Source organism: Parus major, chromosome 1A (assembly GCF_001522545.3).
Source record: "Parus major isolate Abel chromosome 1A, Parus_major1.1, whole genome shotgun sequence".
Classification (NCBI taxonomy): domain Eukaryota; kingdom Metazoa; phylum Chordata; class Aves; order Passeriformes; family Paridae; genus Parus; species Parus major.
This window is the reverse complement of record NC_031773.1, coordinates 68,256,452-68,271,402: the sequence shown is the minus strand read 5'-3', so window position 1 is coordinate 68,271,402 and position 14,951 is coordinate 68,256,452. Positions and strand designations below refer to the sequence as shown.

The 14,951-nt window shown below is 43.6% G+C and overlaps 1 protein-coding gene across 14 annotated transcripts in view; it reads left to right on the top strand.

Moving 5' to 3' along the window:
- CACNA1C (calcium voltage-gated channel subunit alpha1 C) overlaps positions 1-14,951 on the top strand; it is a 435,290-nt gene that overhangs the window by 371,540 nt on the left and 48,799 nt on the right. For 9 of the 14 annotated variants that reach the window (XM_033514754.1, XM_033514753.1, XM_033514748.1 and 6 more), the window contains exon 30: positions 13,064-13,147. In XM_033514754.1, the coding sequence (XP_033370645.1) occupies positions 13,064-13,147 (84 nt within the window). Of the gene's footprint in view, positions 1-12,340; positions 12,425-13,063; positions 13,148-14,951 lie in introns of all 14 variants that reach the window. The other 5 variants (XM_033514750.1, XM_033514746.1, XM_033514751.1 and 2 more) reach the window with 2 other exon arrangements.

Genomic DNA, 14,951 nt, shown 5'->3' with positions numbered 1-14,951 from the left:
GCTGCTCTACAAAACCTGCCTGGGGTTTATCTTTTCAAGTTAAAGGCAGTGACTTAAAATTCCTACTCATATGAAGCTTCACCATCTGTCAATGCACATGCTAATGTGAGGATGGATATTCCTCCAGGAATTTCAGATCTTTCCAGCTCCCTGGAATGGGCTGTTTTCCTGATCAGCCACATCTACTTTTTCTTTCAGGAAATACTTCATCTGTCCCTTTATTAGCTAGGGCAGGACCACTAATCCAAGAGCTATGAATTTTCTCTTGCTGTGCCTGTCATCTCAAACTAGGGAAGACATATCCACGGAACTACTGCTATCCACAAAGCAAAGCACATGATCGTAGATTCTGTCAAATCCCTGCCTGCCTGTGGAAAGGGAATCTTGGAGATTTCCTCTGTGGAATGATGACTATCAGAGAGACTGCAGATCACAAGTCTATTCCATTTACCAGACACTGTCAGCACCTTTCCTCCCTGGGTGTTTATGGATGTTGCCTGTAAAGCAGCCTGTAACAACGCCATCTGTCCTGCTCAGACACTCACTTCAGTCCCTCATTTATCACTGCTGCTTTACTCTGCATTCCTGCCATTCTTACACGTCATTTTTGTGCTCAAAGCAGAGTTCAGGCTTCAGTGGGCTGTTTCAAACAAGCTTTGCATTCAGCACAAGGCACACAGTGCCATGGGGTCCCAGGGAGAGCTGTGACCCTCTGTGCAGTGGAGCTCACAAGTGCCACCCATGGATATTTCTTAGCCTCCAAGCACTGATGGGTCTACTGTGCTCAGTGTTTCTTCCTCCCCTGGTGCATTTGCACTTCTTTATTCCTCTTTAAGCTCCTCTCAGTCAGCGTTTATCATGCATTTGATGTACAGATATCTCCTCCAAAACCTGCAAAATGACTCATCTGTTTTTGTTCCCCTTTTACCAGTACATTTCTCATGCATTTATGCCTATAAACAGATCTTTGAGCAGTTTCTCCTGAAGTCACACTGGCTGCTTCATACTACTTGGATTCTTCTTTCTCACCAAAACCAAAATCTGTTATTCCTTGGTCAGGATACAGGCTTCAACATTTTCACAAACAGCTGAAATTTATATCCATGCTATCCTCTTGCACCACAGGAACAGTGTTGGTTAATTTTGGGAATCTAATGCTTTTTGTACTTCTTCATTCTAGCACACGTAGAATTACCTGTATGGCTTAGGATGCTGCCCTGATCATTCATCACAGTGTTTTATTTCTCCAGCTTATAGGGAGAAAGGGAAGTAAAGACATTCTGCACTGATTAAAAAAAACCTGATTACAACCGAGTGGTCTTTTGCTCAGAGCTCAACAACGCATCAGCTTCATCCAACAGGAGTCATATTTAGCTGGAAACCACATGCTCTGGGATGCAGAGCATAAATTAGTGGTTAAAGTCGTGTAAATGTGAGCAGCTGCCTCCCTCCACACGGTGCTGTGTGGCCAGAGGTGGTGGCTGCCAGGTGGCTTTTACTCTGCAGACTTCCCTTGCTGGTTTTGGCAGGTCCTTAACCTTGGTAGCCACCTAAATTGTTTCCTCAGCTTGGGCATGATTTTTTGTGTGGAGTATTTGATGACTGAGTCATGCACCCACTGCAAGAGGAAGGTCAGTCTCCAACCACCAGCCTGGCTTTGGGTGAAAGAAATGCTTTAAAAGGCAAAGGAAAGCGTGAGAAAGCTGATCATGTGTCAAAACCTGTGGGAGGGGAATGATATACATCATTTAACATAGAGGAAGAGTGAGCTCTGCTTAAGGTTGGGAAAGAAGCAATGAGCATGGAGAGAACTAGGAATGATCAGGTAACACTGCACAAAAGGAAAGAACCAAAACAACAGGAAAAGAGAGAAAACCCAAGTCCATGGAGGAAGAAAAGCCATACAGAAAATGAAGAGTGGGAGAAGATAAATTATCCTTAAAGGCAGAAAGAAAAAAAAATAAATTGAAGACCTTGAAATAGTAAAGTATTAATAAAATGGAGGAAGAAGTGATTGGACAAAAAAAGTGATGCAAGGAAAAGAAAAACAGAAACAGGACTGAAATAAAAAATAAATGTGGGAAGAGATTTTTAGAAAATTAAAAACTGAATTAAAACCCATACCTTTTAAGCTAATGAGCATCTTTTTGTGCTTCTACATTTTATTGAAGTTCCCTGGCAGGCATCCCAGGTCTCCATGTTCAAACACATTAGAATCTCAACCACAGAGCCTCCTTGTGTACCATCTCATCAGAATAATTTGCAGTAGAAGTTGGGTACAGTATGTTTCCCTATTTCTTTGGATTAAACTCAGCCCTGTTCCAAAATGCATCATCAGCTTACCTCAGAAAGGCTTTCCTTTTTCACCCCAAATTTTGTTGGGGGTGAAATCTGAGTGTCTTGTATATTCCTTTGGATTTTCCATACCACCAGCAGCCCAGCTGGAATTACTCTCAGCTGCTCCAGCCCCAGGACCAGAACCCCCTGATGTCTTTGCCATGCCCAGATAAAGACACCAGACACCACATTTCATGTGCAGTCAGCCTGAGGCTCTCCAGGAATTACTGAACCAGCCTCGAGGGTTTTGGAAATAAACCAGAAAAGCTGGGGGAAAAAATCCTAACCCTGCATTAATCACTCCTCTGCTTCCTCCTAGCTGTGATCACCTGTCTGCCAGGATTCCAGGGAATTTTGCACAGCATACACATCATGCAGAGATTTGATCATGCTGTCTTTCCTGTCCATAGCTCTGGAAGGAAGAAGGAGCCTCTGTTCTAACCCTTCCTGAAAAATTAAATGCTACAAGTACTGTATGTCAGAGCAGCACGTTTAGGTGACTTTGGTGGGAAGAAATACTTGGAATAATTATCCTGGACATGGATGACCAGGTCTTCCCAGTCCTTTATAAACACAGTCAGCTGGTAGACTTGCTCCTGGAAGCTGCTTGCCTGACAGAATTTCTGTCTGCCCATTATGCCCAGGAAAAGGAAGGAAAAGAGAGGCTAAGAAAGAAAAAGACCCTCTTGCAGCCCAGTGTGTGCCACAGCATTCTCCCAGCACCTCAGCACTGAGGCTTTCTCACTGACCATGGAAGACCCCACCAGCCAAGAGCCAAAGCCTGGATTTGTTATTCCAGGTACTTAAAAACTAAACTGCTCAGGAAAGAGTGCTGCCAGCACATCACAAGGCAGTGAAATTTAGAGAGAAAGAAGAACTACATCCTGGTGCTTTAGACTGCTGGCCCACCAAGTAGGGCCTTGAATAATAAATCTCCCAGCTAATAGAGAGAAAGAAAATTTGCAACAGAATGAAATTTGCTCAGGGATGAGGTAGATTTAGCAACAGTTTCTACAAATGAGGAGTTAGCTAGCAGATATCTTCCTTCTCTACCCTGTGAAAGCACAGGGAATCCTCTTTGATGGCTTCTAGATTGCACTGAGCTCCTCACCAGTTCCTGGGCGTGTGTGGGAGAGGAAATCTGGCCCTTCCAAACACTTTAAAGGAGAAGAAAGTAGTGCCAGACTAAAGTTGTTCTATTGTGCATATGCTTATGTTCTGAGATGGCATAGGCGTGACTGAACCTAAACAAGTCATGCAGTGTGAAAAACACTCAGTAGGTGAATGTAACAGAAGAGACGAGATGGATGATGATGAGAAATGAAACTTTCACCCTGGATCCTAGCTCATAACTCTACTTGAATCTGGGTCAGGAAGCATCAAAACCTGCAGGCTGACATCCTGTATAAAGTGTCTCTTTCCCATTTTATTGTGGGAAATAAATGTATCTGCCACAGAGACGTGAGCAGAGCGCACCTTATTTGGTTTCTTTGTGGCTGCCCCTAAGAAAGAGGCCAAGAACCAAATGAGTATCCAGAACAAACTTCCCTCTTCAGGAAAAGAGCTTGTCCTTTCATGTTGTGGTGGAAACAGTAGGTGAGGGACCAAAAGGCTGTTTGATCTGCTGCTCCCCGTGTTACATCTGTTGTTTAAATGCAGGATGTTCTCTTTCCTGGAGGACAAGGCCAGCAATTTTCTGCAAATAGATCCTCTAATTACTAGAGAGAATGGGTGAAATCTCTAACAATGATCAGCCAGAGCTGTGCAATCCTCCAGCTTTCTGAAGGATCAATGGGGAATTCAGCAGGCAGAAAAGGTTGTTAAAGGAGCTGTGTAAGAGCTTCAATGATTGAGGACCTTTTCCTTAGCAGCAAACACACGCTGAGAATTTGCATATTGCTGCAACATTATGACAGATGTATTTTCAGTCTGGCACTTGGGGGTTTTAATGGCGTTATAAATGATCAGAAAATAATTATATGACTGCACAATGCAACAGTGTGGGAAGGAGTGTATCAGCTATTGCACTTAATTATTTAATACAGAAAATTATCCACACGGTGTTAAGAGCCCAGTGGGATGGTGAAGCAGGGCCTCACTCACAGCAGCAGCAGCAGCCTGAGAAAGGGACCAGTGACAGGGAAAAGCAACTTGCTCTCTCTCTCAGAAAAAAAAAAAAATCCCAACCCTCTATAACTTCATGTGAGGTTGTTTTAAAGGGTCAGAAAGCTCTCAGAGATGTGAATCTTCAGGTAAGAGTGGTACCAGATAACAGAGTGTGATACAGTGCCTGTTAGGAACCAGCCATCATGTTAGAAATGACATTTCCACTGGCAAATGGTCACCTGGCTGACATCTAAGAGAGGTGATCTCCCTTCTCTCATGCATCTGGATTTGGAGACCTTGGAAACTTTAGTTTTCTTTCTTTCTGCTTCCCCAAGAGTAGAACGAGAGTAATCACCCTCTTTTGGCAAGTTATGATTGATGGATTGCATAAAAATAAGCATTATTTTATTACCTACTCTAATCCACGTACAATTAAGCCTTTTATGACAAAATAAACCATGTAAAAACCTACTGCTCATACCTACCTTGCTGTTTCTTGATCATTGTGCTTTTCTGCCAGTCAGTATCCACAATCCACTCAGCAACCACCTCAGAGCAATCCACAGCCTCTTCCCTGCTCCATAGACAGAGAGGGAAGTTATTCCAAGTCCAGCCCCATGTTCAGAATGCTTCTTCAGCCACTCCTTGCCACTGTCTTCCCACAACTCCAAGTGACCTCTGCTCTGTGAGATGTGGCACTTCTGTTCTTACAGGCTGAGCTTTCCTTCTTTTGAATCATTCCTGCCTGGGCTGGGGTGTCAGTCCTACTTTAGGAGACAATAAAGCCCATCCTTTAGCTCTTTTCTGTTTCATATTGCTGGGCTGGTTTATTGCCTTCAGGAGTTATTGACTGGCTCTCATCAAGACATGCTGCTTGTAGACCTTCCAAACTCTTGGAGCACTCACAGCTTCTTCCAAACAGACTTTGACAGCAAAGTTCTCGTGGAATGCCCTCTGTGATAAAAGATCTGTTCACCCATCACATTCACTTTCCAGAATTTCTGGTAAAACTGGTGCTGATTTTGTTTCCCTTCACTGAGAACAAGTCTGGTTTCTGGCTGCAGGGCAGTAATTGTTAAATGACTGCTGTGAGCTTACTGTTCATGAGAAAAAGGGCCTAACTCCTCATGGGGTATTGCTGTGCCACAATATACCTGTGGGAAGGTCAAGAATGTCTGTCTTATTTTCTAGGTGGACAGCAAAATTTATAAGAAAGCTTTCAGCTGTTCTGCCACCATTTTCATTCATTTATATCAAGGAGGCCTTAGTCATTATTGTCCAGAGGCATTACTCACCCTTCCTTCACAGGCAGTTAAGAGCAGTCCAGGCCAAAAATCACATCAGGATCAGCTCCTTGAATCATCTGGTTTCAGCATGCTTTACTGGTATCATTTCCTCAGGCCCTCTCAGCATGTTGTCTGGAAATGCCCTCTTTGCTGTGTCTAAGAGATGCTTTCATAATAAATCCTTCCAACTTGCCTTTGCCCTGCTTCTTCCCTGGTTTTTGGAGGACCTGGGACCAGAAGGCTGCATTTCCAGCCTCCCCCATGGCTGAGAGTTTGTGTATTTCTAACCACTTTACAGCAGATGGAACAGGGGCAGATGTAAGGTGGCTGTGCCACCAAGTGCCACCACCCTCAGCACCTGAAGGGCACCTGCAAGGACACAGTGACAGGACAGTGGGGAATGGCCTTAAAATGAAAGAGGGCTGGGTTAGATTGGGTACTGGGGAAAAATTCTTAACTGTGAGGTCCAGGCACAGGCTGCCCAGAGAAGTTGTGGGTGCCACATCCCTGGAAGTGTTCAAGGCCAGGCAGGGTTGGGCTTTGAGCAACCTGGTGCAGTGGATTGTGTCCCTGATCATGGCAGGGATTGGAATTAGATGATCTTTAAGGTCCTTTCCAGCCCAAACCATCCAATGAGTCTGTGTAGATGGGCATGGAGGCACTCATGGGGCTCTTTAGAAAACAATTCTGGTGAAATGAACTGGATTGCAAAATCTGGAAATGGGAATTCTCAGTTCACAGATACGATACAGTCTTTTCTAGTTGTGTCCTCCAGACATTATCAACTATCATTAGGTTAGAGCATAAAAGAGAGATTCTCTATTTCCAGCCTCCATAAATATTAAAGTTTGTCAAATAGTGGCTTGGGAACCTTGGTTCAGGCAGTGGGGTTTTATTTTTTTTGGGTTTTTTTCCTCTGATGGAGATATTTGTTCCCCAGAAACAGAAGTGAGACCTCTAATTTGCTTTAGGACCTACAGGATCTCAAACAATAATCAGAGGGTGCCCACTTCAAAGAAGTCAGAAACAAGGTACCTCCAACCTAGAAATAAACATCTGAGGTCTTTTTTGAGATCACAGAGCCATTCAGGTCCCCCAACTCTTTTGTTTCTGTCAGGCAGAGTGTTCAGGATGTCCAAGCAGGGCCTCAGACCCCAAGGGACACCTGGCTGCCTTCACAGGTGCCCTCATTGTGAGAGAGAGCATGAAACAGGTGAGGGAGGGTAAAGGAACACATCAACATTCCCTCTTGGGCTATAAGTTGGTCTTGTTCCCTTACAGAATTAGCAAAGAGCCATGAGGCTCCTCCAGAACTCACCAGAATAGTCTGGAGTGATGAAATGCTCCTCTTTTCTTTGCCTGTCTGTGGAAAGATTTGAAGGAGTAGAAGGGAGCCTTGTTTAATTCCCTGCAGCAGTGACTCATTCCAGTGACTGGTAGGTGAACTGCAGGGACTCTGTCTCAGAATTAATCCATCAGTGGATGAGAGTTGATAGATAGTATGCAAATAGATGCTGTTTTCCTGCAGCCTGTCAGGAACTCCAAGCAGCTGCATCCTCCACTTGATTCCTTCTCTATTAGGTTCTGCTAATTTCCCTGATTGCTGTTATGGCTAAATGGTATCTCAGCACAACAGAATTTGCATCTGACACTCATCTCTGTTCCATGTCAGGAGCTATTGTAGCTGTGTGAGATTGTTCAGGGCACACGTGAATCCCCCCAAAATCTGCTGTTGAGAGTGTGTGCCAAGAGCCATGGAAGCCTGTAAATGTCCTTTGGTTCAAAACTGTCCCTTTTGCAAAAGTACTTTCAGGGAAAGCCTCTTTTAATGAAGTGTGAGAACTGATTCTCACAGCCCTAAACAGCCCACAGCATTTCCAAAAATGAATCCTTGTATTAACTAAACATCAGCCAGACTAGCACTGGCTGAATCCCCAGAAAAGTCTGCTTTGCCCTTTACAATCAGCAGGAAATTTTTGCTAAGCAATCCCATTGAGTATCAGGGTATCAGCCCCTTTCTCTCCTTCCCATGTACTCTCTTCATCTAATTTAGACTTGATGCTCCTTTCTGTTGTTTTAGCACTCAGGATTATTTCAGAGAAGCAGTAGCAAGGTCATCCTGCATTTTTCCCTCCTTGTAGGCTGTGCAGTTATCTCTGTGTCTTAGTTCCTCCTCGATGCTTCATTCCTGTATTCATAAATACAAACCTGCACCTATGCATGTCCTTCCCCTTTTTCCTGCTGCAGCATCACCTTCCACTGAGGACCATCCCACCTGCATCCAGATCCCACCCAGTGATCAGCCCTGACCTTGATGTGCTCCTCATCTTTAGAGACTTTTTTTTCTCAGAGGGGCCTGCTGAATTTTTCCAGCCGCCTCAGAAGAGGCAGAAATGAAAACCTGTGACTAAGCAGATAAAAAAAAGCAAACACACAAGTGACCCTGCAGGTCCCACAGGGCTCGATGCTCAAAACCCAGCCAGCACCATGACTCAACAGCACCCTTCCCCTGAGGACTTGTGTGCCTCAGTGTGGATGAACAGCATTCCAGCTACCAAATATTCTTAATATGGGCTCCAGGTGACTCTGAGCTTCAGATTCCCTTCGGCAATTTTGCCTGTTGTCATTATTGAGGCTTCTTAGGTGTCCTGTTTAGGATCTCATATTCACAAAAAGTAGAAGAAATGATGTCCAGAGACGTCAATGCCTCGGCTAGCACCTAAATAAACCAGTTTCTTTAACAGCTAATATCAGCAACTAGGAAACCTAAAAGTGATTGGCATGCTCGTTCTGAAATGTCTGCTCCTCTTGCACAAATGAGATTCCATTCCAGTCAGCTACTGCATATTTATGCTCAGCCTTTCATTAACTTATTGATCATGTGGTGATACATTATCATTTGCTACCTTTGGGGGGGAAAAAAAAAAAAATGGGGAAAAAATGTGCTCTACTGGTGGGGCTATTTCATGCTTCCTGAATATTCAATCCAATCCTCCTGGTCTCTCTCTGTCCTCTTTTCTCCCCAAAAGCTTCATGGGCCTCCAAAGACATCCCACAAGAGAGGGTGACTACCATTCCCCAGTAAACCCCTGAGGATGCCATGATGTGGCATGCAGTTAGAGCTAAAGCAGGGTCAGGCTTCTCCCTTTATGGGTAAAATATGGTATCACACTCTAAATTCCTGTACTGCAAAAACAAACAGTGCCATCAATTCATTTCCAGTCAGACCTCCACCCTCCTGGGAAAAGTATGCAGAACTTTCTGGTGGGAAAAAATAATTTGGAAATACAACCTCTTTATTAGAGTGAAAGCTCTTCCTTCATTCAGTTTGTCTTTCATGAGCCACCCTGGTACACTCCAGGGAGGAATGTGGCTTGAAGAGGGACTCTGGGGTCACAAGAGGCAGGTCCTGCAGGGGTGTAGCTCCCTCTCATTACACACCCACAACTTGTGACCAGGTTATGAGGTCTGACCCAAAGCTGAGTCCCACATGGCCGTTTGTAGGTAATGGTCCCTGAGGAGGGTGGGTGCCTTTTCAGGCAAGGATTCCATCACCTTGCACCCCAATGAAGCATCTGTGTTCTCTGTTTCCTTGAGCTCTCTTACTGTGAATAATATCTTCCTGTTTTTCACCCTTCTGTTTGAAACACAGAGGGAGCAGGTGAGGAGGAAAGGAAGGTTTTAAAATTCATGTGTTTCCTTAATTCAACACCGGCATTTTGGACCTGGGGTTGAGTAAAACTTCACTGATATCCATGGTTCCTCTCTCTCACTCATCCAAGAGACACAGGAGGAAGAGAAGAGCTGAGTTCCCCTGACAGCCACACGATAACAGACTGGGATAATGTTTTTTCTGGGATCCCAGAGCAGACCACCCCATGACTTCCAAGCAAGGATCTTGCTGCTGAGACTCAGTAGAGCATCCCAGGAGAAGGAACTGGCAGTGTAAATTTGGAGCAACCCTGTTGAAGTCAGCAGAGTGACTCCAGATACACTGTGGCTTCCCAGAGCTCCAAAACAGCTGTTTTTGATGGCAATGAGAAAGGGACCTTTTCTTTCCAGGCCTGAATCTCTCCTGAGATGTGCAGTGTCATTGCTTCCAGTGAGGTTGTATTACTACTCCTGGGAGCAATCTACAACTGACTGGCTTTGGTGGTCATCTGAGGACAGGATTTGGTGCCACTTGTCACCTGGGCTCTGTCTCAACAGCAAATGCTGTTTTACCAGAGCAATGATTATTGGGCTCTATGTAAGAAGCTGCCCAGAAAAAAAGAAATCTGTAAATCTGGTTGCACCAAAAACATTCTTTGCAGTACCATGCCAATCACAGTAAAAATACCAAAAATCATTAAAAGTCATCATCAAAGCAACACGTTTTGGATCTTTACCCTTGCAGCTGCCCAAAATCAAACTCTTGGGGTTTTTTTTAAAGTTGTTTGGATTCCTGCTGGAATCCTCACTAATTCCTAAACCATGCAATTGGAGAGGAAATAGAAGAGAAGCATGCTGTTGAAGGCATTTATTCATTTGGCACGTGGGCAGTGCCATTGCCTTCTGCAGGACTGTGCCCACGGACAGGGGCAGGAGGATTGGGTCTGTTGTCTTCTACTCTCTTCTTTGATCCTGCAAGTGCACTGTCTGCCAAGGTCACACCAGGCTGCAAAGGCACTTTGTGTAACTCTGTATGATCTGTGTCTGTCCTTTATTTATTCAAAATGCGTTTGCCTCTACAATTTAATCTGCTGTTCTCTCCCTCCCCTTCCTCTTGGTGAAGTCTAATTACAGTTTTATTCCAGGTCCATCTGGTTGCTAATGATGCTGGACATCACCGCTGAATTCATTCTAATATTTGTTGTGTATTTCTAGGCTGGACGCTGAATAATAATATTCTCTGAATTTGCTTTTGCTCCTGTTTGCTTCCTCCCTGTTGTAGCTAATTGTGTAGTAATGTCTGGCCATGGGATGGTTGCTCCTTCCAGTGTAGATCTGCTAAGAGAGTTGCCTATTTCAGGCTGCAAAATTTATTCTGGTTTTGAGGAGAAGATTTTGAAGTCCCCTCTACCAGCTCCCTTCACTGGCATGGAACCAGCAGGGCAGTGGCTTTTTTTCTGCTTCATTTGTTCTTTTTTCTTCTTTTTGTTTTTTTTCCCTTGCCCAAAGTGTACTGTTGTTCATAACTGTGAGTCTCAAAGTTTCATGGGGGCAGTGTTTCAGCAGATAGGAAGACACTTTTTGCCAGTTCCTGCTCCGTGTGATGGTTGAACCCACAGTAATCTGAGGTTCCCAAGCCTGACTTTGTACAGTGCCAGTACTGGGATAATTTTTTTTTTTTTCTCATTTTTAATATTTTTTTTCTTTTCTCCTTTTTGCTTTCTGCAACAGTGCCTGGGAACACAGGCTCACACTTTACCCATGACCTGACTCTTGGACTAAGAATAGCAGTCACAGTGCAACTCGGGTTCAGTCTCACAGGAGACAAGCTGCAGCTGGGAAACAGGGAGCTCAGATTAGCCCAAGCTCACAAAACCAAACACATGAAAGGAGCACGGAGGACTTTGTGTCTTTGCCTCTTTTTAAGACTGCAGAAGAAGGGCAAGAGATTGGCCCAGGTGCTCACTGAGGCAAGATGAATTTTCTTTGCTCAAGACATTGACTTGTAGAGGAAGTTTACATACAGAGGTTCATCTCCTGGCTGAGCAGGATCTTCCCCAAAAGGATCCTCTGTCCTTGCAGCCTATCCACCAAAAAATTAAGCAGTGCTGATTGGCATCTCCTGAGCTCTGCTTAGGACAATGAGAAGTTTGGGATAGCCCCTGAAGGGATCAGCCACCACTTTTCCTGGACAGCCGAGGCCACAGCGCTGCTGGGGCGCAGTTTTCAGCAGGAGTGAGCAGCAGGTCTGGCTCTGAGCAATGTTAAAGCCAACAATGCTCCCATTCTCACCCCTCCTGGTGGGATGAGCCAGGCTGCATCCACAGCTGCATTTTTGTGGTGCAGGTGTGCTTTCAGAGCAACAGAGATAGCAGTCCTGCTCTGTATTACTGAGACAGGACCTAAAGCATCACTGAAAGGAACTGTTAGTCCTAACACTGCCTGTGGCTGGGTAAAGAGAAAGGTGAGATTCAGACAGCACATCCCCAGCTTGATTGTGCCCTCTCCTCCTCCATGGCACTGCAGCTGGAACATGGGCTGGGGGATTGACACCGACATTCCCATTTTTTGAGGAAACCTCGTTACGCTATTCCCGTAGTCTCCCCCCCGAGTCAATGGGAAGGGTGCTGCGCTGCCAGGAATGGAGGAGCTGCTCCTGCAAGCCCCATTCCTGGCAGCAGCCACGCTCAAAATGATCTGTGTGACTTCCCTTCAGCCCCTGTCTCAGGGTTGGAGGGGAGGGGTGGCTTCTCTGGAATCTCATGAGCTGGAGAGGGGCTGCTCACACCAGCCAGGGAAGAACCCAGGCCTGGGCCACAGCTTGAGAGACACAACAAGTAGACTTAAGAGGAAAACCCCTTGAGGTATCAGGGCAGAAATTCTAATGGTAATTTTGAACTGTTTTTGTCTGTCTAACATTCCTTTTTAATCCCCATCCTGCCTGCCCCTTCCTTATGTAGGGTTACTTTAGTGATCCTTGGAATGTTTTTGACTTCCTCATCGTAATTGGCAGCATTATAGACGTCATTCTCAGTGAAACTAATGTGAGTATTACTCTACCCTCCCCAGGATACCACCACCTCCTCCTCCTCTGCTGTTCCTTCTCTCTTTCTCTCTTTTTTTCTCTCTCTTTTTGTTTTCTGGTTTTTTTTCCCTCTAGTCATGCTTTTATTGAACTTGCCGTCGTCCTTCTCCTTCTCCCAGGGAAAAAAAAAGGAGGGGGGGAAATGCCTCCTTCTTTTTCACTTGTCATAGCTGGCCCCAAGGCTGTGACTGGTGAAAGCGCACAGAGTTTGGGGTGTGTGTGCTTTTTTTCCCTCCAAAAGGTAGACATGCTTGAGTGTAACTTTCTGACTAACCAGGCTTTTGTTGATCCCCTCCATCATGTGAAACGTTACAGAGGTTTGAGCAACCAATACTGTAGAGTGGTAAGAGACTATTTAATATGCCCACGTAACCTCTTTCTTTTCTTATTTTTTTCCTCTTCTCTCCCTCTTTCATGCTTTTGTTTTGTTTTCATTTTCGTTTTATTTTTATTTTATTTTTACTTTTTTTTCCCCCTCTTTTCTCCCTTTCCCTCTTTCTCTCCCTTCTCTCTTTTCTCTCTCATTCTTTCTTCCTCTTCCTTCTTTCCTCTCTCTCTCTCTCTCTCTCTCTCTCCTTGGCTTCTCTGCCACATGCAGCACTATTTCTGTGATGCATGGAATACATTTGACGCCTTGATTGTTGTGGGTAGCATTGTTGATATAGCAATCACCGAGGTGAACGTAAGTAGCTGGCGTCTGTCCATGATCGTGCCTGCTCTAACATTCATTTGTCTTTCCCGGGTTCTCTTTTTCTATTTTTTATTTATTTTTTTTCCTCTCCCCCCCCTCCTTTCTTTTTTATTTTCAGAATTTTTTGTTTCATTTCGAAGCTCTTTTTTTTTTTTTTTTTTTTTTTTTTTTTTTTTTTTTTCATTTTATTTGGTTTGCTTTTAATTTATTTTATTTTATTTTTTTCTTTTTTTTTGAACGACTTAAAGGACTTTTTTTTTGGACTGTTGCATCATTTTCTCCCCTTCATAATCCGCCTGGCATGAATTAAACTGTATAGCAGGAAAAGTGATGGGGAATGTGGAGTGTAAGTGAAAAAGCTCTTTGTGCCATGGGAAGCTGCTCCAATAATCCCAGGCCAGCACTTTGGTCTGCCCAGTGTTATGCTCTGCTTCCCATGGCAGTTCAGTACTCTCCACCCCACAGAGAGATAAAGGTCAGTTCTTTCGAGGTGGAACTGAGGGAACCAAAACAGGAATCCCCCCCCTGTGCCTCCTCACCCAGGAATAAACACCAGATCACCTCTGCTAAGAGGGACCTGCTCCTAATGTTCCCTTTCAAATGTGAAAATAATTATTGACAAAAAAAATAAAAAATAAAAAAGGTAGGTAAAATAAAAACAAAGCAGAAATCCCAAAGGAAAACAAAGCACCAGAGCTCCAACCCTTTTTTGCTGGTTTGTTTGCAACCTGATTTTCTCCATCTCTCAAATTGCACTGATTGGCCCCACTCGTGCCCATCTCAGGACTGAGAGAGCCACGGAGACTGAAATGAGCACCTGGTGTGCAGGAAATAAATCACACCAGGCAAAAAAAATTCCTATATCACTTGTTTTGGAGATATAGGGTTATTTATCCTATAATTATAGGATAAATAGACAAAGGACAGGCAGGAAATGCACAGATTTCCAAAAAAAGACTATGATGGGTTTATGAGCATGGACAAAAATTACACTGAAAGAAACAGCTTATAAAGGCCAGGAAAATAGGAAGATTGAAGGAAAATTGCTGCAAATAGGTTAAGGAACAGAAAATTAGTAGTGAATTCAAATTAGTAGTGAATTTTCAAAATTATATGGCTGTTGAATAGCCATTCCATCTTGGAATTGTTGTGTACTGTAAAGGCAACCCATTGCAAGAAGAAAAGTGACAGCATAGTTTTCACTCAGTGATTTGTTTAGGGAAAAAAATTAGGTAGCATTTTCAAAAATAAAAATGCCTTACTTGGAACTTTCCAAACAAAATATTTTCATATCTTGGTTCTAGTTTAATTTCTGCTCAATTTCTTCTTTTTTTTTTTTTTTTTTTAATTCTGAAACAGGACTATTTATTTAAGCTGTAACATCTTGATTTTGAATAAATGAATTTTTATTTTTTTAAACTAGTTTATTTTCCTTATCTTTTAAAAGAATGAAAAATAGTTTTTAACTAAAAAGCAACTTTTATTTTGCACCTCTTAAATGTCTTACTTTGTGGATGAAAAAAGTTGCTTACAGCACTTCCCACAGAATGTTGCAAACAATTTTGGTTACCCTTTTACTAGGTGGATATTAATATCAGGCTGACTTTGTAGAGGGATATTACAATGAGGCTGAGGTTGTTAATTTTTAAGAGTGAAATTAAAACCTTTTCAGCCTTCAGATTGTTTAAAAGGTCAGTTCTCATCCATAGAGGGAGAACTGTTGGTGGCACTGGAGGGAATAAACACATTTAACTGGAAATGAATCCTATTAAACACCAATAAGACTTCCCTGACT